General features: G+C 42.4%; 1 protein-coding gene across 6 annotated transcripts in view; it reads left to right on the forward strand.

Moving 5' to 3' along the window:
• The window catches only part of stat5a (signal transducer and activator of transcription 5a), a 90,369-nt gene extending 67,964 nt beyond the window's left edge, over positions 1 to 22,405 (forward strand). For 5 of the 6 annotated variants that reach the window (XM_015361884.2, XM_015361881.2, XM_015361883.2 and 2 more), the window contains 17 exons: positions 4 to 160; positions 2,898 to 2,987; positions 5,093 to 5,267; positions 6,166 to 6,296; positions 6,707 to 6,858; positions 7,377 to 7,532; positions 7,987 to 8,166; positions 9,192 to 9,279; positions 9,483 to 9,605; positions 9,831 to 9,923; positions 11,008 to 11,235; positions 12,669 to 12,763; positions 13,624 to 13,766; positions 15,959 to 16,114; positions 16,391 to 16,442; positions 17,499 to 17,606; positions 19,191 to 22,405. In XM_015361884.2, the coding sequence (XP_015217370.1) occupies positions 4 to 160; positions 2,898 to 2,987; positions 5,093 to 5,267; positions 6,166 to 6,296; positions 6,707 to 6,858; positions 7,377 to 7,532; positions 7,987 to 8,166; positions 9,192 to 9,279; positions 9,483 to 9,605; positions 9,831 to 9,923; positions 11,008 to 11,235; positions 12,669 to 12,763; positions 13,624 to 13,766; positions 15,959 to 16,114; positions 16,391 to 16,442; positions 17,499 to 17,606; positions 19,191 to 19,317 (2,254 nt within the window). In that variant the 3' untranslated portion in view covers positions 19,318 to 22,405. The remainder of the gene's footprint in view (positions 1 to 3; positions 161 to 2,897; positions 2,988 to 5,092; positions 5,268 to 6,165; positions 6,297 to 6,706; positions 6,859 to 7,376; positions 7,533 to 7,986; positions 8,167 to 9,191; positions 9,280 to 9,482; positions 9,606 to 9,830; positions 9,924 to 11,007; positions 11,236 to 12,668; positions 12,764 to 13,623; positions 13,767 to 15,958; positions 16,115 to 16,390; positions 16,443 to 17,498; positions 17,607 to 19,190) is intronic. The other variant, XM_006638137.3, reaches the window with a different exon arrangement.
• The last annotated feature ends 411 nt before the right edge of the window (positions 22,406 to 22,816 follow it).

Here is a 22,816-nt window from a genome sequence, read left to right on the forward strand (position 1 = left end):
AAGGGATTCCATTGATTTGGAGAATCCTCAGGAGGAATTCAAGGCCAAACGGCTGCTGGACAGTTTGATCCAGGAGCTCCAGAAAAAAGCAGAACACCAAGTTGGTGAAGATGGTTTCCTGTTGAAGATCAAACTTGGGCACTACGCAAGTCAGCTCAAGGTGGGGGCACATCTTCAGTATCCTTCATAAGTCCCCATAAGGAAAGTTACAAACAAGAGGAGGCCGTTCAGCCTATCTACCCTATGTGGTAGAAAATCCTTTGGGCACCTCATCATTCCTTTTCCACCTATTATTTCAAGGCTTTTCTTGAAATGGACACCTACGCAGAAGGTGGATGTTCTTAAAAACATTGGGACAATAGTGCAGGTTTGAGTAGTGTGTTCACTGCACTATAGTAGGACTGTGCAACAGACATGGACCACACTGTTCAGAAAGTAACTGTCTAGTAACTGCTTAAAGGGTGCAGTAAGGGCTTGAAGACTTAAAGGGAACAGTAGGAAACCTGCATTTTAGAAACTTATTGCAAATCATTACAATTTTAAACACTACTGTGGGTTTCAGTCAGCATAAGAGCACTGACATATTTTATGCTGAATACCATTTGTCAGCAGATCCCTTTTGTGACAAATGGCAAAATTAGCTAGAAGTACAAAGAGCACACAAGCGGCTAAATTATTGGAAGAATTAAGTAGGAGACAAACAGGCTCCAGAGGTAGTGATCAGTGTCCCCCGGGAATAGATGATATGTACCAATCAAGACTGCATGTTCTCAAGAGGAACCAAACTTGCTTCATAATTATTGGATTTTTGTTTTTAATCATCAAACCAGATCAGCCCCCAGAATGTTCAAAGCCGTATCACATGAACAAAAATAGACACAAGATGCTTAAGGCCCTTAAAAGACCACAGCTCCTTTCTGTGTGTACTGCCTCTTTCACTATTGTTCAACACGAAACATGAAAACCCCTCTCCTCCAGCTACTTCACCATCTGAAATGCCAAAGTCTGGTTTTATTTAAATTTCCTCTGTTTTGTTCAGCAGGCTCTGAGTAAAACTACTTGTAGTCAGTGTGCATATAAATCTATTGTAACAATGTTGGTTCAGATGCTGTTTTTTTAAAGTGTTTTTCTTTTTATCGGCCATGTACTGCTGACCAGTTTTGAAACAAGGTAAATCTTTGATGTGTTACATGTAATATGTATGTTTTGGGGTGGCACATTAGTGTGGTGGTTGGTGCTGCTCCCTAACAGCTCTGAGGGTTCACAGGGTTCAGTTCTGGGCTCAGGTGTCTCTCCATGTGGAGTTTGCACATTCACCTTGTGTTTGCGTGGGTTTTTCCTTAGTGGCCCAGTTTCTGCACACCTCCCAGAAATTTGCAAGATGAGTCTGATTGGCTACTGGGAATTGTGTTTTTCTGTGTGGGCCTGCGATAATATCCAGGGTGCTCTTAGTCCTACATCACACCCTGTTCTTACAGGAAACACTATGGCTCACTGTGACCCTCAGCTCTCTGCTGATGGATGGATGGTGCCATTATCCCAAGCCTGGACTTCCATTAGTTCAGATTGGTTTGTTGTGAAGTGCAGAAATGGGGAAACCCCCAAGAACACAGAATGAAGGTTATAAATGAGAGTAGGCCACACAACCAATAACACCTTTAGCTATTCAGTATGTGTGGTCTAGTTTTTGTGAAGAAACATGTTTTCAGTTTTTCAAAACCGAAGAGGTCTAAAACAAAACAGTATGACAGTTCCCCCAGTAGAACAAAAACGGCCCTCCCTCCCACTCCCTTCAGTGGATCCTCCTCCAGGTTTCCAGCCAAAGGACTGTGGAGATAAGCAGCTTTCTGATAATGTATGGAAATGCTCTCTGTAATCTCTGCACGCTCAGTTACATCTACACATGATAGAAGAAAAAGAATCGGAGATCAGAAGTGAGCAAAGTACAGAAGAAATGCTCAGTCAATTTGATGTGTGATTTTTAAGTACACACTTTTCATGCAGTGTACATATGGGTTTCACCGCCACTGGCAGCATGTTTAAGATGAAAAGAAGAAAGATTCCCAGCTGTGTTGCTCTAATCCTGTTACTCACTGACCTGGATCTGGCGGTCACAGTTCCAGAATCGCATTTGTTGGCCTGTCCACAGCCATTTCCCAACACTTCTTGACAGGGGCTTCTCACCTTCCACTCATTCCACTTTACTCCATTGCGGCATTCTGATGCTTCATGCTTCTTGACTGTTTAATTGATATTGGCAGGATCAATAGAACCATTAAAGTGCTGCCTGTGCAGTGGAGTGGAAGGGCCTCATGTCTCATTGCTGTGCCCTTTGGGAATAGTTCCAGCTTCTCTTCTTAAGGTGGCAGATAAAGGATTAAGCAATGTTCTTTTGCAAACAACAAAGGTTGCTAGTGTTTCTATTACTGGGGGGTCTTATCTGTAATTACTATACAGAGCCCACCTGTGTCTTTGAAGTCTAAGGTGTATAAGGTGTTATCACCCAGTGTAAATTGGTTTAGGATAGAGGAATGGGTTCACACAGGAATGTTGGGGCCAAAGAGGTCAGTTGCAAGAAACTTCTGAGTTTTCAGGACATTAATTATAAGTACTCTTCCAAAGCAGTCCGGTTTAAATGTTGTTTCACACCAACATTGTTTGACATGCTCATGCTTTGGTACGGTGTAATTAGTTTTAAAAGACAAATGACATCTTTTGAAATGCAGCGCAATCATGTCAAATCAGCAGATTAACACAGCTCCTTAAAAGCTAGTGTTTCACTAGAGTCTTTTGCGCACAACACAATCTATCAACACGCAAGAGAGGTGAGCCAAATCTCAAGAGCCCATGTGTTCTGTGCTTATGTTGATCTCCTTCTGATGCTCGTTGTCTTGCAGAGTACGTACGACCGCTGCCCGCTGGAGCTAGTGCGATGTATAAAACACATTCTCTACACTGAGCAGAGACTGGTGCGAGAGGCAACAAATGTAAGCAATTCCCTTTCATTACTGTATTTACTGTGGTCTTCCTGACGACATGAGATCCCAGCAGCTGACAATTGAGAACATGTGGAAAAACATCCCACTCGTACGCAGATTGTGGGCTGTAGCCCCACAGAGCAATGCGAGACTCTTTGGGACTGAGCAGATTTTTAAATTTGCCGAAGTTCTGATCAAATGACTTCATGATTTTCCAAAGCTGATGTGGGTTTTTCTAATGGGTAAGGGCAACAAAAAAAAAATACAGTCCAACTTAGTGAAAATCCAAAAGAAGTCGTATGAATAAACATCAATTTGATGATTTTACTGAACATATTCTCAAAATTCAGAAATTGGTGTTTGTTCAAAATTGGTTTGACTTATTAAAGAAAATGTTACTGTCTTTCAGAAAATTACAGTATTACAGGCTTTATTTTTATTAGGATTCCAATACTTGATACTTGTACAAAATTTAAATTGTGTTATTATAAGAGTGTTTTTCTCTAATTTATGCTGTTTTTTTGTTTGGTTTTACATTTACCAGCACTTTAAATTTGTTTTTCAAATCCCTGCTATTTTTCCACTCTAAATGACAGAAGGTAAGGGAGTTAGGAAATGTATTTATTGCCAACTGAAAAAAACAAGATGTGACGTGTCTGTCACAGCTTTTAAAACTGGTCCTGTTTCAAAGATATGGAGGCTCATCTTGCATATATCTAAGACCACCCTTTTCACACAGTAGCAAGCAGAGACTCCCATTGCATAGCAGTCTGAGCCAGTTCAGATTCTACATGCTGCCTGCACCTGTATATGAGCCTTCATCAACTACTGACTTTTACCCTACTGCTTATCTTGTATTGGGCATATTGGCAGTGTACATACAGTACATTCTTGATACATATACATTTTTATTTAAGATTTGAACAAGAGCCTGCAACATCTAAATCCTGCCATACAATAAGAGTTTCCTTTACTTCCGTCTGTAAAAGAGGATCAATAACGAAACAAGCTTGCATTTGAGAAACGCTTGGAAATGTTGTGCAGTTGTGCGTGATGTTGAGCATGAGTCAAGAGGAAGAAGCAAAACGGGATTTCTTTTTGTTTTGCCATCCATGTTTTGCAGTATTTGTGCTTGAAGTGGTCTTGTTTTTGTTTTTTTCTTGTGATTGGTCTTTTTTCTGATCAGATGGAAACTTAGCTGTCTCAAAAGAAAAACAGGATACACAAGCGCACACTGCCCAGAGGCAGTGAAGTAGTTTGATTGTGTTGTCATTGAAAAGCCTTCCTTTCAGAGATTTGTTAACATGCTCACCTCTGAGCTGAGCCAGACACCCCCTGCCTTTCCCTGCACAGCACGTGTATGAGGTGAGGCTGTTCAGTTCCAGGACTGAATTATGTACACAGAGGAGGTTCTGTTTCAACATGTGACCTGTGTATCCTGTTTGTGATATTCCTTTGTGTAATGCTTCAGATCATTAGGGAAACAATTCAAAAGCAAAATATTTTGAAAACAGAAAAAAAAATGCTACAACCTAAAATCCAAATACTGGATACACCAGCATTTCATAATCCTTATTTTGTCCCAAAGCTGCCTGGACAGATCTTGTGAAAATTCCTATTAAGTGTTTAGTTTTCTGCTTGTTTTTTCTTATTTCTAAAAAAGCTCACGAAACACAAAAAGGCTGGGCTGTTAAGAGTTTAAGTTGACTGTCCGAAAGATCAGATTCTCTCAAGAATTTCATTTTGTGTGGGAGCTGGCTGCATGTGGATTTGTTTTTGTACTAGCCTGCTTGGTTTATTTTGCCTCACCTGTTCCCTGACTGGTCCCCTGCCATCAATGATGAATATCCACCGTCTTAAGACTGTGGTTTTCCCCAAGCCTTGGCCCCTGCCTTGAGGAAGAGTATTGACAAGGCCTTGGGGCCTATTGTTAGAGCTGTGCTGTTAGCGTTTTCACAAGGGTGAAAACCCAGGTTACAGCCGTGTTGAGAAGTTGTCTCATGTGGTTGTTCAGTAGCTAATCATTCTTAGACTCTCGCCTGCTGAACCGTAGGCTTCCTCGATGTGGCTGGGCAGTGTAAAGACAACCTTTTTGTTTGGCGTTCCTCTCACAGTCGAGCTCTCCGGGAGGAGGGCTGCTGGACAGCATGTCTCAGAAGTACCAGCAGATCAACCAGGCCTTCGAGGAGCTGCGTGTGATGACCCAGGACACGGAGAACGACCTCCGCAAGCTGCAGCACAACCAGGAGTACTTCATCATCCAGTATCAGGAGAGCCTACGCATCCAGGGTGAGTCTCTGCTGAGTACTGTCCATGGGCCGTGGAATCTCTGAATGCTTCGAATTGTACTGCTGTTTGCACTGCATGTTCAGTTAACTAACTCAGTCGAGTGCATTAACTCTCACTGGAATGAGTGAGCTGTTAATATTGAAGGCCAAATAAATCAAGTAAAACTGTCAGTAACCTCCTTCCAGATTTACAGTATCAATACTTATCTCATCATGGCTTATATGCACCTTTTGCAGTACTGGAAAATGGGGGGGAATCACCACTCAAGAGTAAGAGAATTAGAAGGTTGCTGTGCCCACTGTGGAACGTATGGCTCTGTGGTTCAGTCTGTGTTTCACTGTATAGCTTGTGTGTGCAAGTTAGTTTATATACTGTACCTGTGCCCATATCCCCAGCACAGGGGTTAGTGTCTCTGCATGCATGGACCAGGTGTGCTCTGAAAAGTGTGTGTGTGTGTGTGCCACAGCATGATTGTGGTTTCCAGGGTTTCAGTGTCCCTCAGTGTATTTAGGTCTCTACATATGTTTTAGCCAACTTTATCAGTGTTTTATTGCACCTGTCGCTGTTGCTATATCTGCTTCCATTTGTGCTACTCTCCCAAGACAGGCTGACAGTGTGCAGACAAGTCCAGTCTGTAAAATGCAGAAAAATTTAGGAATGATTATTTCATTTTTACCATTTCAAAAAGCCCCATGTGGAGTTGGCTGGCTAGGAAAATTTGAATTTGTAAACACTGCTCCTCAGAAATGGTTTAACCTGTTTTCTCCAGATTGGGACCTGACTTTATTATAGGTCCACTCCCAGTTTACCTTGTCAAATTAGAGTGGTTCAGTGAGTTGGGACGGGTATGATTGGTGTCTCCATGGTGACTATCCTGCCTTTGCCTTGTGTCCTCCAGCCCAGCTGACTAGCCTGTCCACTCTGCCCCCTGCGGACCGCCTGTTGAGGGAACCCAGCCTGCAGACCAAGAGGGCCACTGTGGAGGCCTGGCTCACTCGGGAGGCCAACACACTACAGAAATACAGACTGGTATGTTACCCCAAACCAATGTGCCACAGCTGTAAAAAGCTGCAAAACCAGCATGGAGAGCAGGGGAACCTTGCTGTTGAAAGAGCAGTGGCCATGACATTTGGCTCTTGAAGTCCAGAATCCAGCATTCTTTCTACAAAGGAATCAACTACTCCACTACTCCATGTAAATTGTACAATTATGTTGTGTTTTTGGGATGTTCTCTTTTTAAAATGGGGCTCAATGCAATCATTTCATCCAATCCATGTGCAATAAACAGCAATAAAGCTGTATAAAACCTTGTCTACAGCATGAGGTTTTCAGTGCACTTATTCAAATTATATGCAGGCATGACTCATTTCAGGCATTGTGCATCGTCCTGTGCTGAGACTTATTTCTTCGTTCATGTCTGTCTGCCCATGTGCCCTCAGGACCTGGCCGAGAAGCATCAGAAGACTCTGCAGACGCTCAGGAAGCAGCAGACTGTCATCCTGGATGACGAGCTGATCCAGTGGAAGAGGCGGCAGCAGCTGGCGGGGAATGGGGGGCCCCCCGAGGGGGGATTGGATGTGCTGCAGTCCTGGTGAGTCCAGTTGTCCACTTGTCCACCTGTGTGTCTGGGTCTTCCTTCTTGTGCATCTTGTCCGTCACTCAGGCACATTCCCATCCGTCTGCTGAAGTCTCTCCCTAAAACCTGCAGCATCCTATAGCTCAACTGTTACAGGGGTTCGCCCAAGAGCAGGTTGAGCTGATCTCCTCTCAGGTTCTAGCCTGGTCGTGTCACTAGCTGACTATGACTGGGATTCCCTAAGTGGTGGCACAAAATGTGTTTAGTTAAAGGTGTGGTAGGGTTAGTTATCCAGGACCTCTTCAAAAGACACCTAAAAAGAACCTTCAGATAATACTTTGTTAAGGTTTTAATGTTCCAAGTCAGAGGTAGGTGCTATATTAGTAATGATATTTAAAACGTGCTCGAACGAAAGTGAATTAATAAAGCTAATTTGAAATGGGCACCTTTTACTTGCTGCTTTCCGTAGCTGGAGTTCTTATGATTCCTGCGTGCCATCAGGGTTGACCACAGCACTTTCTCCCTCTGCGCAGGTGTGAAAAGCTGGCGGAGACCATCTGGCAGAACCGGCAACAGATCCGAAGGGCTGAGCACCTCCGCCAGCAGCTGCCCATCCCCGGGCCTATCGAGGAGCTGCTGACCGAGCTCAACGGCACAATCACAGACATCATATCTGCACTAGTCACAAGGTCTGTTCCGCTTGCTCTTCCTTCACATTCACTGCAGCTGACCCATCAGATTACAACAGTGTGCTCATAACAGAGTGCTCCATTAGCGTGGGGGCACTTTAACTTGTATTTCCTGGGTACTACTGCATTTTTAGTTAACGTCAAGAAAAGGTTTTGGGATTTGCTTACATTATTTAATATGGAAAACATGTTGACCAGTGATCCTAACAATAAATTAAGTTACGCTTTACAGTGGATGACGGCAACAATACTAACAGGAATGTATCTGCATTATTATTAACTGTTGTAACCAATAGCATTTTACTCCCATTGGTTACTACAGATGCATCATTATTCTAGTCCTATGGGGGTATTTAAATTAGTGTGATTTTAACCATAGGCTAATCGATAGCTTTTCCCCATTCTTTCTGGAGTCATGCAGTTAACATGAGTTCCCTCCCCTTGTCCCTCTCAGCACCTTCATCATCGAGAAGCAGCCCCCGCAGGTCCTGAAGACGCAGACGAAGTTCGCGGCCACGGTGCGGCTGCTGGTGGGGGGGAAGCTGAACGTGCACATGAACCCCCCGCAGGTCAAGGCCACCATCATCAGCGAGCAGCAAGCCAAGGCCCTGCTGAAGAACGAGAACACCCGGAAGTGAGGCGCCCTCCTCTTGTTCTCCCCGTCTCTCCACGCTCAGATCCCTCTTTTTACTGCCTCTTTCGCCGTTTTCATCCGTGCGGTGCCTTTCTTTTTTTATTGGCGTGACCAGCTATAGCTGTGTTGCTTAAGCAGTTAACTGCAGTTGCACAATGTAATTGTCAGGTGAAGCAAAATTAAAAGGGAGGTTGAAAAGAATTCTGATTATTATAATGTATCGTAATTATGGGTTATTTGGATAATAATAGAAAACGGTCATACAATTGCCTGCAGGCAATAAAACAGGAACTGTAACATGGAACCTCAGTAAATAACCACCTCCTCACCCTAGCAGAGCTTTCCCTGTGTGTCTTTCGATACTGGAGGAAAATTGTCCGATAACCATCCTGGAAAGGGTCATGAGCCATGGTAATGGAAACCTGTACTAGAAGGTCAACACAGGTGCACCCTGTTACTGTAAAAAATACAGAACTTGAAGCTGTGCTGCTTAGAGAGGAGGGAAATGAGAGTTGAAGAATGTCCCTTCCAAGGTTTTCCGAACTTTCCCCACACGTGCCTTTGTGTCCTCGACACATCCCCAATCTCAAGCTTTTAGTGACAGTCGCTAACGAAAGCTGTTATCTGGTGGTGCAAAACAAGGTGACCTAACTATTAATATTGAATACAAATTTTTGGGACATTACCTTTGTTGTAGGACATTCTCATTCTAATCCACAGTTGTCGACCGTCTCCAGTTCAGCTCGTCAGAAAGGGCAGGTTGCATTTAACCAGATAAATTGAATTGTGCATTAATTGCTAAATGTATAGTCACTACATGCATTGCCGAAAAATAGTCTCTACAGGGTTTTGAGTGCACAGGAATATTGTTCATTTTGTGACGAAATGTAGCCCCATAACGGAGCTAAAACATTCAGATGTGCTGCTGGCCAAAAGATGCCTTTTATTTAGATAGTTAATAATGTGTGGCTGGTTGAGAAGGGAGTGAATCCCCATTCACAGCCTTCGTTTGTTTTGTGTTTCAGTGACAGCAGTGGAGAGATCCTCAACAATAACTGTGTCATGGAGTACCACCAAACCACTGGAACTCTCAGTGCCCACTTTAGAAATATGGTGAGATTTTTTTCACAAAAGGGTGTTGGACTTAGAAACTTCAGAATTATTAGAGTTAAAAAAAATATTGTTGGCTCAAGTGTGTGGGTCACTGAAATACCACCCCTTGACGTGTCCTGGCTTAGAGAGGGGAGAAGTGTCGCGTGGTGTGAGGCCTTATCCTGACTTCTGTGAGCGACTGGGATTTGTCTTCTCTCTTCTAGTCTTTGAAAAGGATCAAGCGTTCCGATCGACGGGGGGCGGAGTCCGTGACGGAGGAGAAATTCACCATCCTGTTTGAGTCGCAGTTCAGCGTTGGGGGGAACGAGCTGGTGTTTCAAGTCAAGGTCTCCACTGATTTCAGCTTCTTACTTCTTTCAAATCAGCATTTGTACTGTTCCAAACCAGCAAGGCTGAGAAAGCCCTGCTCATCTCTCAAAGATTCCACTTTGGGAACTTTTGTTCTCATCATGTGTCATAACATCTAAATTTCACCATTTTTAAGTTACAGGACCATTCATCCCAAGCTTTCCATGTGCTTGAGAATCCAATGTCCTTCTTCTCCCAAACAGACGTTATCACTTCCAGTTGTGGTGATTGTCCATGGCAGCCAAGACAACAATGCCACAGCGACAGTATTGTGGGACAACGCCTTTGCTGAACCGGTGAGTCCCGGTTTACTCCCTTACTCCTCTCTTTGAGCTTGACATTGCACAAATTGCAGAAAGTGCACTATTGAAATTAAATCATTTCCAGCACAAAGCTCAATGCCGCCCCCACTCCCATATTAAAGTACAGCTGTTGCAAAACGTTTTGGTTTTTGTTTTCCAAAAAACAAACATTGAGGTGTCCTATGGGAAATGGTGGCCTTTTGATAACATTGTGCCTCAGAGTTGGATGACACATCAGTTTCCAATCTGCTGTTTGAGGTTTATCTCTACAATCACAGTTTGCAAAGCTATTGTGAGAGAGAGAGCTTCCCTCTTGGAAAACTGCCAGCTGGTCAGCTGCTTTATATGTAAAATAGTTTATATTTCGTGGATTTAAACTATGTTACATGTCACATTATGTAATAATTCTGGGAGGGAGGATATGTTTTCCAAGTAATTCTCGGAACATATTTCATTTTCAGTAGCCTGGATGGCAGCAATCCTGTGAACGCTGGCAGGAGGTGCTACATGCGGGGCACTCAGAGATGTGGCATAGGGTGGCATTTTCTTGGGACACTTTGTGCATGTCACATAGCGATGTTAAAAAGGTGCAGTGGAGGAGTTTTTTGACTGTGAGGTGGTGGCAGAGATGCGTGTGTGATCTGCTGTGTGAAGCAGATGATACATTTCCCTTTTTAAAAGTACTTAAAGGGGCTTGTTTTCTGAGTAGAGGTGGGGTTGTGGGTGGTGGAAAACTTCATGTTCTGAAATAAATTTCAGAATGTGAACTTAAATTAGGGACAGAAATAAAAAAAAGTAACACGGAGATCCTGACATATAAAACTGAGCAAACCTGGTAAAGACCTCAAGTAGTGTGTGACACTACTCCAAAACTGGAACTTGTGTAGTAGCTTGGCCCTGTGCGTCCTGCTAGGCCATATGCAGACAAACATCCGAAAGAGAAATATAGATGTATCCCAGAGTGCAGTAAGATTGTAAGGTTGGGATGCTCAGTTACATGTGGAAGGGGCTCGGTTGTTACTTGTGATGATCTGTGCAGAGTATCATGGAAATGTCTGTTACCGGGGTGTGACCCCAGATCTCCTCTGTGCTTTCGCAGGGGAGGGTGCCCTTCATCGTCCCGGACAAGGTGCTGTGGCCGCAGCTGTGCGAGGCGCTCAACATGAAGTTCAAGGCGGAGGTGCAGAGCACAAGGGGGCTGTCGGAGGAGAACCTAGTCTTTCTGGCTCAGAAGGCCTTCAGCAGCACCAGCGTCAACCCAGAGGACTACCGCAGCATGACCATGTCCTGGTCACAGTTCAACAGGGTATGGTTCAGAGCACAATACAGAGTAGATTAACTTTCTGTTTCCATGGTGTCCATTTTCTTCCATCTATTTTCTAACCTTTTTCCAAAGTTCCCAGGGGGAGCCAAGCCTATCCCGCCAAACAGACCCAAGGTGTTATATACCTAGGCTGGGATGCTTGACCATCACAGGACACACACACACCAGAACCAATTTTCCCAGAAAACAAAAAAAATATGTATGTTTTTAGACTGGGGGGGAGAATTGGAGCGTCTGGAGGAAGCCCATGTGATCACCAGGAGAAAGTACAAACTACATTCTAATAGCTTCCCAGGTCTGGAATTGAACCCAGGGCCCCAGCGCTGTGAGGCAGCAGTGCTGACCACTGTGCCACTGTGCTGCCCTTCTTTCTTTTCCACTAGTGTGAAATTAAGGAAGTACTGGTCTACTCTTAGTTGCTTTGTTCAACAAATGAAATATTGAAAACGAACACTTTCCCACATAAAAATAGAGGGGAGATGCGGATACACTGGCATCCTTCGAGAAATGGCTGGGTGAGATCCAAGTGTCAGTAAACCATGAGTAACCAGAGGAGGTAGATGAGCTGAATGTCTTCCGCTCATTTGCAACCTGGGATATCAATCCATGTCCCTCCCGTCACGGGTCAAGAGAAGTGGGAGTTTCTTAATTCACTGACCACCGTATTAGAGAGCATCAAGGATGGAAATCATCTCCTCTTGCAAAGAAGCTTGATCTGTCTGAGGTTTTATGACCTGCAATTTTCTTACACAAATATTTGTGTACAGACATAAATGGGTGCAAAACTAGTAATGTTAATACTCCTTAAACATGTCTATGTAAGCTGTCGTCTAAATAAGTTAATAGGCATGAGGCATCCAGCTCCCAATGCTGGCTTACATACAGGAGTCTGCAGTGCATAAACAAGCATAAACCTTTTGCTCTTTCTTGGGTATTTGCCACTTTGGCACAGTAGGTTTCCTTCTTATTTGAGCTGCAAAGACTGGGCTCCTGGTGATGTGCCAGAGACAGCAGTTTGAAACAGAGAGGCACTGTATACTTAATACTTATTTGAAAAAGTCTATACTTGAGCCTAGTGGCTCATCAGACAGGAGCTTTTTCCTGATTTCATTAGCATTAAAAGGCTTGAGAAAAGACTGTGCAACCTCCCCACCCCCACCCCTCTTCTGGTTGGGATCCCAGTCCCTTCCAGGGTCACCTGGGATAAATTTATAAATCAAGGTGAACACAAACAACTGCAGGAAATTACGTTGCTCAGGGGTACATCACCAGTCTGCTGCTGGAACTGTAATCCACTCCTTCCCAGCTGAGAACCCAGAGCGCTAACCACTACACTGTGATGCCCACTAACAGACAACAGCTAAGAGTGTTCGTCTGCGTCACTGTGAAGCCTGTCATCCTCTTGTACCTTGCAGGAAAGCTTACCTGGTCGAAACTTCACGTTCTGGCAGTGGTTTGATGGAGTTATGGAGCTCACGAAAAAGCACCTGAAACCCCATTGGAACGATGGGTGAGAGAGTTCTTCACTATTACTGACCTTATATGCAGCATTAAAAAATCCAGACTCAATGGAGTAAAGGTCTTGAGGAGTTTTCCTACATTAGGTGTAATTAACTTTATTATGCCCCTTTCAAAAGATGTTGGGCCAGGTGTTTAAAAGCCAAGAAAGCTACTGAGAGATCTAAACTTTTGTTAGGATCTTTTCCTGCTGTCATCGTTTCCCCTGCTCTGTCTAGATCCAAAACCTCTCCATTACAACAAAAACCTCTTCCAAGATGTTTTAATATGCACAAAATGTTGGTGTAGTTTTATGCCTTTCTAAGCTCTTACCAAGGGAGAGATGCATCCACCCATTTTAGAACTGCTTCACCCTGTTCATAGCTGCATAGCCTATCCTGGCAGGCAACAGGTGCAAGGTCCAGGTCCAGAATTAGAAACGCAGGGCCCCAGCACTGACAGTGCTGAAACACACTGCGCCACCATGTTGATGTATATGCGCATAGCCATCAATGCCACATTTCTCAGTGAAAGATTCTGGACACCTCATATCTTTCAAGGTGGGCGAACAGTTAGTTTTATTAAGTAATTGATTGGTTTTAAGTTTGCGTTGACTCCTTGATCCAAGGTGACCTGCTTTAAGATCACAATCCTAGAGCTGTAAAAGAGTACCAACAGTTCAGTTTAGATATTGCAGAGTGAAGGAACAAAACATTTGAAAATCTAACCCCAAATGCAGCAACTTCTGCAGTGAGCAGATGAATAGAGGATACAGCAACTGTAGCAGGATCTGCAGGAGCAGGCTGAACATCTTGAGGATATGGAAGTGCTGAAGTGGGGTGGAGTGTGAGCTGTGCCCCCTGTGTGTTTCAGCGCGATACTGGGATTCGTGAACAAGCAGCAGGCCCAGGACATGTTGATGTCGAAACCCAATGGCACCTTCCTGCTGCGATTCAGCGACTCTGAGATTGGAGGGATAACCATAGCTTGGGTGGCCGAAAACCCCAATAAAGCAGGTGCGGTATTATGATTAGATTGCTTTTGTTTTCAATTTGATACAGGCAGTGCTTATTTTCAGCTCAGAGTAAATGATTTAACAGTACCCAATAAGAATGTACCTCTATGATTTGCCTAGCAGATAAGTTAAGAGAGTGATGTTTCGAAACTAAATGTTTTGAAAGTCCATCGACTTTTTTCCTCCTGATTGTGCGGTCTGGAGTCGCATGTTAGTCGGCGTCTTCATGCAGAGGTATCATCAAAACTGCTGCTGTGGTACTCAGTGAATTGGTACTGAAGGAAATACGTTCCTAATGATTGATGAGTGCTAGGTAAGAACATCATTTGTGCCCATGATGGCTTGCAAGTGCAAAAGATGATACAGTGATACAATGCTGTCCAGGACAAAGCTGGACAGAGCTGCCTGTTGTCTTCTGGTATTGTTTCATGCAAAATGTCCTGTCCTGGGGGGCACAGGTTTCACATTAAAAATTTGTGTAGGCCAACAAACTTCACAAGCCCACTGTATTGGTTTCAGTATAGCTGCGCTCTGAAGAAAAACCACAGTTGTGCTTTGGGGAAGAGAGGGATTACTACCTTTATAAGCAGGTCAGAGACCTGCTAGTTGTCGATTTGATTCTGCAGACCTTCCCCTCCTCTCATCTCTGCACAAATCCATTAATCGTTCAGGCTGTTCTAATTGAAGGTTTGCACTTCTTAACCAAGGAGGAGAAAAATAGAACAGGAAGATGAGAATGAACTGCAAAATAGCATGCAACCTTTTTGTTCGTTGCAACAAGAATGGATCAAGCCAGCTTTGCACAGGCTGCCCAATGTTGCCATTTAAGGATGCAGTGAATTTCTGAGGGGATTTACAGAAAACAAAAATTGCAGAAGTCACAGACTAAAAGCTACTTTCAGTATTGAGATCATTTCTTCATTTTTTCGTTTTTACGTGCACTTTGTCCTCTCATAGTCTGTGACAAATGCTGATCTATCTGTTTACCTGCATGTCTGTTCAGATGTTTGCAGCATTTTATTATAATTTTCTTTTATTCAAGTTGTAATTCCAATTTTGTAATAATTTATTCATCCATAGGGACTAACCACTTTTTTGGTGGAATATCAGAGTTTTAACATTGTGATGGTATGGTTGCAAAGGGTTTTTATTATAGAGTCTTTGTCTAGAGCAATGTACATATTTCCTAAACAAGAATGCTTAGTATGAAACTTCCATGTATATGCAGGTATTGAAAAGGGAATGTGATATTTGATTAACAGTGACTAAAATTCAGTGTTTATTCCAGAACTGCATACCACTTCCTCCTGACATTCTGCTGATGCACATTAGACCTTGCTTTCATTCACAAAAAATCAGTTCCGTCTGGGAAAAATGACAATACAGCAGCTAAGAAGTTATTTTTTTAAAAGCACAAATGTGAATGAAAGGCTAGAACCGATTTTCCCTTTTTCTGAGAAGTGAATCAACAGTTGATATTGTAAAGGAAAAATGAATTAATGAATAAGCATATTTTATCGTAGAGTTAATGACACTTATTAGAGTGGAAACTACATGGAAGTGCATTTAAACCAAGCACAGAAGGTGCTTCTTTACACAAAGAGTGATGGGAGTGTGGAACAAGCGGTCCTGCCATTGTTAAAGCTAATGCCCTGGCTTCCTTCAAGGATGGGCTGGGTGAGGTCCTCGTATCGAATACCAAATGTCCTAGATGGGCTGAATGGCCTCTTCCCGTTTGTAATTGTGCTTGTGCTCTCTGCTGGAGAAAGCCTGCATGCATTTTGGTGCATGAACAAACTTGTGTATCAGTTTGGTTTAAGCCAGAACTTTATTAAATTCAAAATTTTTACTTGCCGGTTTTCATTATGACTCGGTTTTGTAAATGATTGATGCTTTATTTACATTGTTGTTGTCTTTTCAGCACTGTGGTGTACATTGCATGTAAACCCTGTTTAAATCGAACAATACATCAGGAACAAACTACAGATGATAGGACAAATGTGTAAATATGTCCGCAGACAATATACTTCAAAAAAGAACAAAAGATTAAATGAGCACTGACCTTTGTGTTTAAAAGTTGAACCATGCCGCTGGTTAATTCTTTAATGATTGCAGGTGGCTGTTTAACATTTGTGTCGCTTCAGCTCTTAGCCTGTGCTGTCAACCCTGTCTCATCTGCCTATGACCCTGCAGGGGAGAGGATGGTGTGGAACCTGATGCCCTACACGACCAAAGATTTCTCCATCCGCTCTTTGGCTGATCGCATCAGCGACCTCAACCATCTGCTGTTCCTGTATCCCGACCGGCCGAAGGACGACGTCTTCTCCAAATACTACACCCCTCCTCTCTGTAGGCTTTTCTTTTTGTCTAATATACTCGTTACTTATTTCAGTGTTAGTTTTTTTTTTTATTTGTAGTACAGAAATAAGTTGTGTATGTAAAATATGAATACCATGATAACAAAATAGTTATAGCATAACACTACTAATAAACTTTATATCACACCTTTAAAGGTATCTTCTCAAAGCACTCCTAATGAATTTAATAGTTGCTAATACTTGTATTCATTATAGTCCTTGAATTTCAGCTATTCCACTAATATCTCCTACCATTTGTTTCCCGCAGCAAAACAAGTGGATGGGTATGTGAAGCCACAGATTAAACAGGTTGTGCCAGAGTAAGTTGAACACTTTTTTTTACCTGTCACTTCACTTCTCACCAGATTGTGGGCATTTGCTTACCAGCAATATAGGCGTTTCAAGAAACTGAAATGCATTGCATTTGCTCACACGGATCGATTTTACACATTCTTGGGCAAAAGATTATTAAACTACTGAGCCGGACGATTATTTTGCAGATCATTGTCTGAAAGTCTCTGTGATGGCTGCATTAAAGTTCTCATTACGTACAGACAAACAAAAGAAAGGGAGTGATTTACCCCAGTATTCTCCTGCACAGTACTTGCATTTGTCTTATTTTTCAGTGACAGGCCCATGCATCATGCCCTGCAAGATCCTTAACGTTAAGGATACGTGTTATCTGCGTTTTCTTCTTCTGATTTTTGCTGCAATTGTGTTGTCCGAAATTGACTATTACAGTTTGGCAAGGCTCATTATGATTGTGTCAGAAACTAAAGATCTCAGTCATTGTTGGCGATGAGAATAGGTTAATTTGCAATATCAAATGTACAGTTGTTTTAGATTTCTCATCATGGTGTCTTATTTCATTTCCTTGCTCCATGGGTTCTCATCTGTGGTACTTCATCAGTAGGCATCGCTCTCTCAGCCTTAATTGGTCCTTCAGCATGCATAGATCTCCCTGTTATCAGCTTTGATGCGGATCGCCCTGGGCCTTCCTTTGTCTCCCAGCCCATTTAAACAAGAGCATTAATTCCGTTTGACTCCTTTCATGTTGGCGTTGCAAATTTAATTGTGCACACACTTGAGCTGAATGAAGATCTGCCATTTACAACTTCTCTTAGAATGCCAATTGCCAATTAGGAGATCTCACTTGGCTGCATTTCTGCTTAAATATCCTGCAGTTAACATGTGGGACCAGCTCCAAGACGGAGCCATGTAGACCTGAATTCAGTAAATTATTATAGCTTATTAGTCTGGGCAAAGCTGTGACTCAGTCAACCCCAGTGGTACAGTAGATACTTTCTTTCTGGTTGCTTTTCTGCATTCCTTCTCCCTTTCTTGGGTCGTCTTTAATACTTCTTTTTCTGCTCCAGGTTTGCGACTGCACCTCCTGACCCATCTGGGGCAAATGCCACCTATATGGATCACGCGGCCTCTCCATCCGTCAGTCACCCACACACCTATGGCATATACCCCACCACGTAAGTGCCTTGTACTTGCAGAACACGTGTCCTAGGCACACCTCTCAGTGGGCATTCTTTTGCAGCCGACATAATCGTAACAAATTATTTTGTCCATCCATCCATTTTTTAACTACTTCTTCCAATTCAGGGTCATGGGAGAGCTGGGTCCTGTCCCAGCAAGCGTTAGGTACAAGGCAGGGTACATCCTGGACTGGACTCCAGTCCATCGGAGGGCACACAGAGACACAGACACACACAATCACACCAGGGCCAGTTTTTCGCTGAAGCCAGTTCACCTACTAGCATGTCTTTGGACTGCCAGAGGAAACCAGAGCACCCGGAGGAAACCTCCGCAAACATGGGGACAGCGTACAAACTCCACTCAGATAGCAAGACTCTTAAAAAAACCTGCAAAACAACTGTGCACTATTGGCCAGGATTGCTGGAGTCAGGTCAGCCTCAGCTCCTGGGTCCTGCCGGGAGCCTGCAAGCCTGCAGTGATGCTGGTGAGAGACGTGTGGCTCCTTCAGGCAGCACTAACAGTCCTGGAAGGCACTGTGGAGCCTGCAGCGCGTCTCTGGCTGAGTGGTCCTGCCAGGTCTTGTAACCACAAGCTGGATCCTACACGTTTGCAGGTTCTGAGCTGAATTTAAATAAAATAATTTACGGTGGATTACTCTGTATTTTCCCTTTAATAAAACCTTTTTGTAAAAAAGATTGAGGCATTTTGCCTTTAAAGTGTTTGATGCTAGGCATAGGCTAGTTTTATGATAGGCATAACTTAAAACGAATGTAAACCTATTATAAGGCTAAGGCTTTTTTTCAATTTTGTGGTTCCGAACTTATGCCAACATCAAACTGTGTTATGACAAGATGAATTAAAAAACATCTCGTAAAAGCAATACATTATACAGTACGTGACATATGATAACATAATTAGGTTTTAAAACTAGAGATAATGCACCTTAAAGTATAACATAGGTCTATTGTGTGACAGCTTGCACAATCACAGCATTTTTTAAGTATCGTTGTGTATCGTCTTTTAAAGTAACAATACCCATTTCATTAAGCAGCTAGAACAATGCATAACTGCTGGTTTTACACAAGTTGGCAACTAGCATACAAGACATAAAATAATTTTCACTTTGTATGTATCCTGAATTCCAGGTGCATTTAATCAAAATGGATAACAATGTATTCAAAACATGAATGATACCTTTTTCATTGTTATTATCAGATTATGACATTATTTGAAAAAACATCTGATGAACAGAAAGTCATCAAAGTGACAGCAGAATTGCAGTTAATGAAGCTTTAATAAGAGTATCTTCTTTTACGTGATACCTGCCGGTGCCGAGTGTTTTTAAGCAGAATCTAAGAAATTCAAGGATTGTTTCAAGGGGAAAAGTGCTTAAAGCACCAGGATAGGGACATTCTCTTATGAGTTGGTCTGTTTGTGTATGCCCACATACCTCGGCATGTGTCTGTCTGTGCGAATGAGTGTGTGCCTCCCTGTTTTTGTGTGTAAATAGATGTGTGTGCAGTACGTGCGCATACGCAGGTGTCTTCCTGGGTGTGAACGGTCCCATTCTGTCCTTACAGGAATGACACCATGCTGGATGCGGATGGGGAGTTTGACCTGGATGACACCATGGACGTGGCCAGACATGTGGAAGAGCTGTTGCGTCGCCCAATGGAGAGTCAGTGGATTGGACACACCCAATCGTGACCTCTGACCCCTCACTGCCCCCCTCAGCCCCAGAAAGAAGTCATCCCCAACATTTTTGGATGGTTTAATTCCATTGTTTGTTTAATCTCATTTTATTTTATTTTTATTTTATTTTAAAGAACCATAATGTGAAATGTTAATAATGGTTGTGAGTCTAATATTGTTTTTCAGCATGGTAATTGAATTGCAATTCATTCTCTTTTCCTTCGCACCTGTAAAACACAGACATAAAAGAAACGCAGCAGTTTACACTGCTAAAGATATCGCTATCATATTGTAAAAAGCCATTCGCTGTTGCATGTTTGTTTTTTTACAGCTTCTTTTGCGTTTTAAGAAAGTGTCACAAAAAAACTACTGTACAAAAAAAAACTAAACCGTTTTAACAGTCTGTATTCTGATGCAATGGTTCAGTGAAATTGTCTACACCTATATTTGATTCACTGCCTTCTCATCACAAAATAATTTTTAATTATGAATTCACTTAGGTTCTGCTGGTTTTTAGTTCCAAGGATTTGGTGTTTTGTTGTGCGATTTGTGTTTAAAGTAACGTTTTGTGTTATGTTCAAGTGATGAGATAATGGTGCCGCATTTCCAATCCATCTGGGTTGTCAAAGTGCTTGAGGGTGAAGGAGGGAGAAGGTGAGGCTGTAAGCTGCCTGTATATAACTGTGCCTGTTGGGGAACAGGGAGTTGTCTGTGGCTTGGAACCTCAGGGGCAGAAAGCTCTCTTTGTGGGCGTCTGTCTTCTGCCTTAAGAGATCGAAACTACTCTGCGGCTGCCCTGTTGGCTCAGATGCACAACATGAATTATTTTGAAGTAGGAGTTGTGCTCTAAGAGTACTGATGGGCTTTATTTTTTTGTTTTTTTTATATCCCTCCCCAATTAGGAATTGCCAGTTGTCTCTTTACCTCTCTACTCACAGCAGCAACTCCTGTGCTACACAGGAGAACAGTAGGGGACAGGGGGGCAGTCTCTCCTGACCCCCCCTCACCCATCAGGGCCACCCATCTTCTGACTCTGACCCATCTTGTGCCTGACAGGAGTTACTGTAGACTGGAGGAGCAGCGTGTGTCTCGTTGACGTCCCGGCAAGCCTACAGGTGACTGGGAGTTGCATACAGGAGCCGCTATTTTAAAAAGAAACGAGACAGCCGTGGCAGACTAATCGTAAATCCACCCCTGATGGCACTCTGCCACTTGTGTGCCACCTTTTTGGAACTTCTGGTCGCAGTCAGTTACTGATATGACCCAGGATCAACTTTCAACTTAATAAATAATAGAGCACAGCCCCCGATGGCCTTAATTTGCGGATTGTGCACTGTGACTAGAGTGAGGTTGTTGAGGTTCCAGGCCTGCAAGAGAGCCCCTTTCTCCTGTAGGGGACTTTTAATCATGCTGAGCATTGAAGGTTTCATACAGTGCTCCGTTTGCTGTTTTCCTATATGTTCAAAGACACAGTACACTAAAGAGACAACCGCTCACTATGTAGGACTTGAGATTATGGAAGCATAGTTTTTATGTTTAAATGCCCACATGTAAGCTCAGGCAGTATTAAGTCCATTGTGCACTGGATCCAATTCCTGTACTATGTTTGTCTGAAAAAGCAGAAGTTAATTTCATTGCATGTTCAGTTTGTTAGTCATTTAAATGTCAGGGCTTGTATCTTTAGCAATCTTTTGCTGTAAAGAAAACAAAGTACTAGACATCAAAAGCTAACAAAAAGTGATACCATGCACATCCAAAATGTAGGAGATTGGACTGGATGCATGTTTCATTGGTCATTTTTATTTTAATATACATATAATGTATGCCCTATTTAACTCTGATTCCTTGCTTAATGCAGCATTTCTTTTTTTTTATCCTAGTCTGACATTTTTCCTTAAAAGTTGTTTTAAGATCAACTATAGACCATGGCTGCTGTTCCAGAGTCAGGCTTCCTAGACGGCAACGTGGAGTTGTGGGAGTACATGCTTTTGCACAGTGTCATTGTAGTGTAAAATGAGCTTATATAAATTTCCAAAAGCCACCTGCTGCAGTCTCGATGGACAAGGAGTGACAGGAAACGTGCATAGTCCGTAATTTAGTCAGGGCTTGAGAATTCCACTTGTTAAATCAAGAGCAGGATTGGATTTGGTGTGCAGTGGCTTTTAGGATCTTGTTTCTATTTGTCCCTGTAGGAAAGACATCTTGATTACCCATCCCATGACGCTTTTTGAAGAAGAAAATCTAACACAGAATAAGGCTGCTATCTGTTTTCTAGCCCTTTGATGAGGAATCTTTCCCAGATTTTGCATGGAAATTCATGCAAAGCCATGTTTTTTTTCAACCAGTCACTCCTCTTTTTCTGTTGTTCCCCCCTTTAAGATGCAGAATTGGACATAGCCGTCTTGTTTTTCTTTATTCTTTTTTTATCATCATACAAAGAAATAAAACTGTGCACACCTCTGCACACAATCCCTTACAAACCAGAAGGTTAACATTGCATCACTCTGCCTCAACTCTTCCTATCATGATTGCTCAGAACGTAAAAGGCTCTCAGGTATGGAATGGATTATGGTTTCAGAGAGCTGTAACATAAGTATAGAAATGCAAGGAGAAATATATAAATATATTTTCTTTAAAATAATGCTATTTTATTACCGTGTAAATGTCTTTGCATATTATTCTAATCATGACTCATTTCCAATAAAAAAAATAGCTGCCACCACTTTTCAGACTTGCATTGAAATATTGAGCAAAAGCCATCTCTGTTGATTAATGGCAAACTTGGAATTCTATGGTACACAGCTTTAGTATAAATTGAGAGAGATGACTTCTTCTTTCAAACAATCCACTGTCTCCATCAAAAGGTTTATATCTGTGTACTCCCTTGCTCAAAGAGTCTGAAAAGAAACAGGGAAGTTGTGTTTTTTTCTAGTTCCTATTGCTAGTATTTCACCAAGCGTGTTTAATCTTGACTATATTAGGTAACGCTCTGCTCTGTTTTATGTTTGTTTATTATTTGTGTTGTGTTTTACTATGTGGATGTAAGCCAAGAAAAAAAAACAATTGGAATAAAGTTTTATAAATAATTTTAACAGTAAAAAAATCTTCTGAAATAAATGCTGCTGTAGATGTGGATTAACAGCCGTTCATCTGACCTGAACTGAGGAACATTATTCTTTTAAAGAGATTTATGTGTGTTTTAGTTGGAAAGCATGTGGGAAACATTCTGGGCTTTAAACATGTCAAAACCTTAGGACGCTGGGGCAGTGGAAGCTGATGTATGTGTCTATGCCTACCTCTCGTGAAGTGAGTTCCGAGGCACAATCTTATACAGCTCTGTAAAGTTCATAATTGTATTCTTAGGCTGTATACCAGTGTATGACAGACCATGATAAGATTGTAATTAACACCCTGTGTTCCTTGCACTGGCGTTTCTTTCCTACTACAACATTACAAGATTTGCAACCAACACATTGGATAGCAAGAAGGCTCGGCTGGGAATGCCACCATTCCT

Source organism: Lepisosteus oculatus, chromosome 28 (assembly GCF_040954835.1).
Source record: "Lepisosteus oculatus isolate fLepOcu1 chromosome 28, fLepOcu1.hap2, whole genome shotgun sequence".
NCBI classification, from domain to species: Eukaryota; Metazoa; Chordata; class Actinopteri; order Semionotiformes; family Lepisosteidae; genus Lepisosteus; species Lepisosteus oculatus.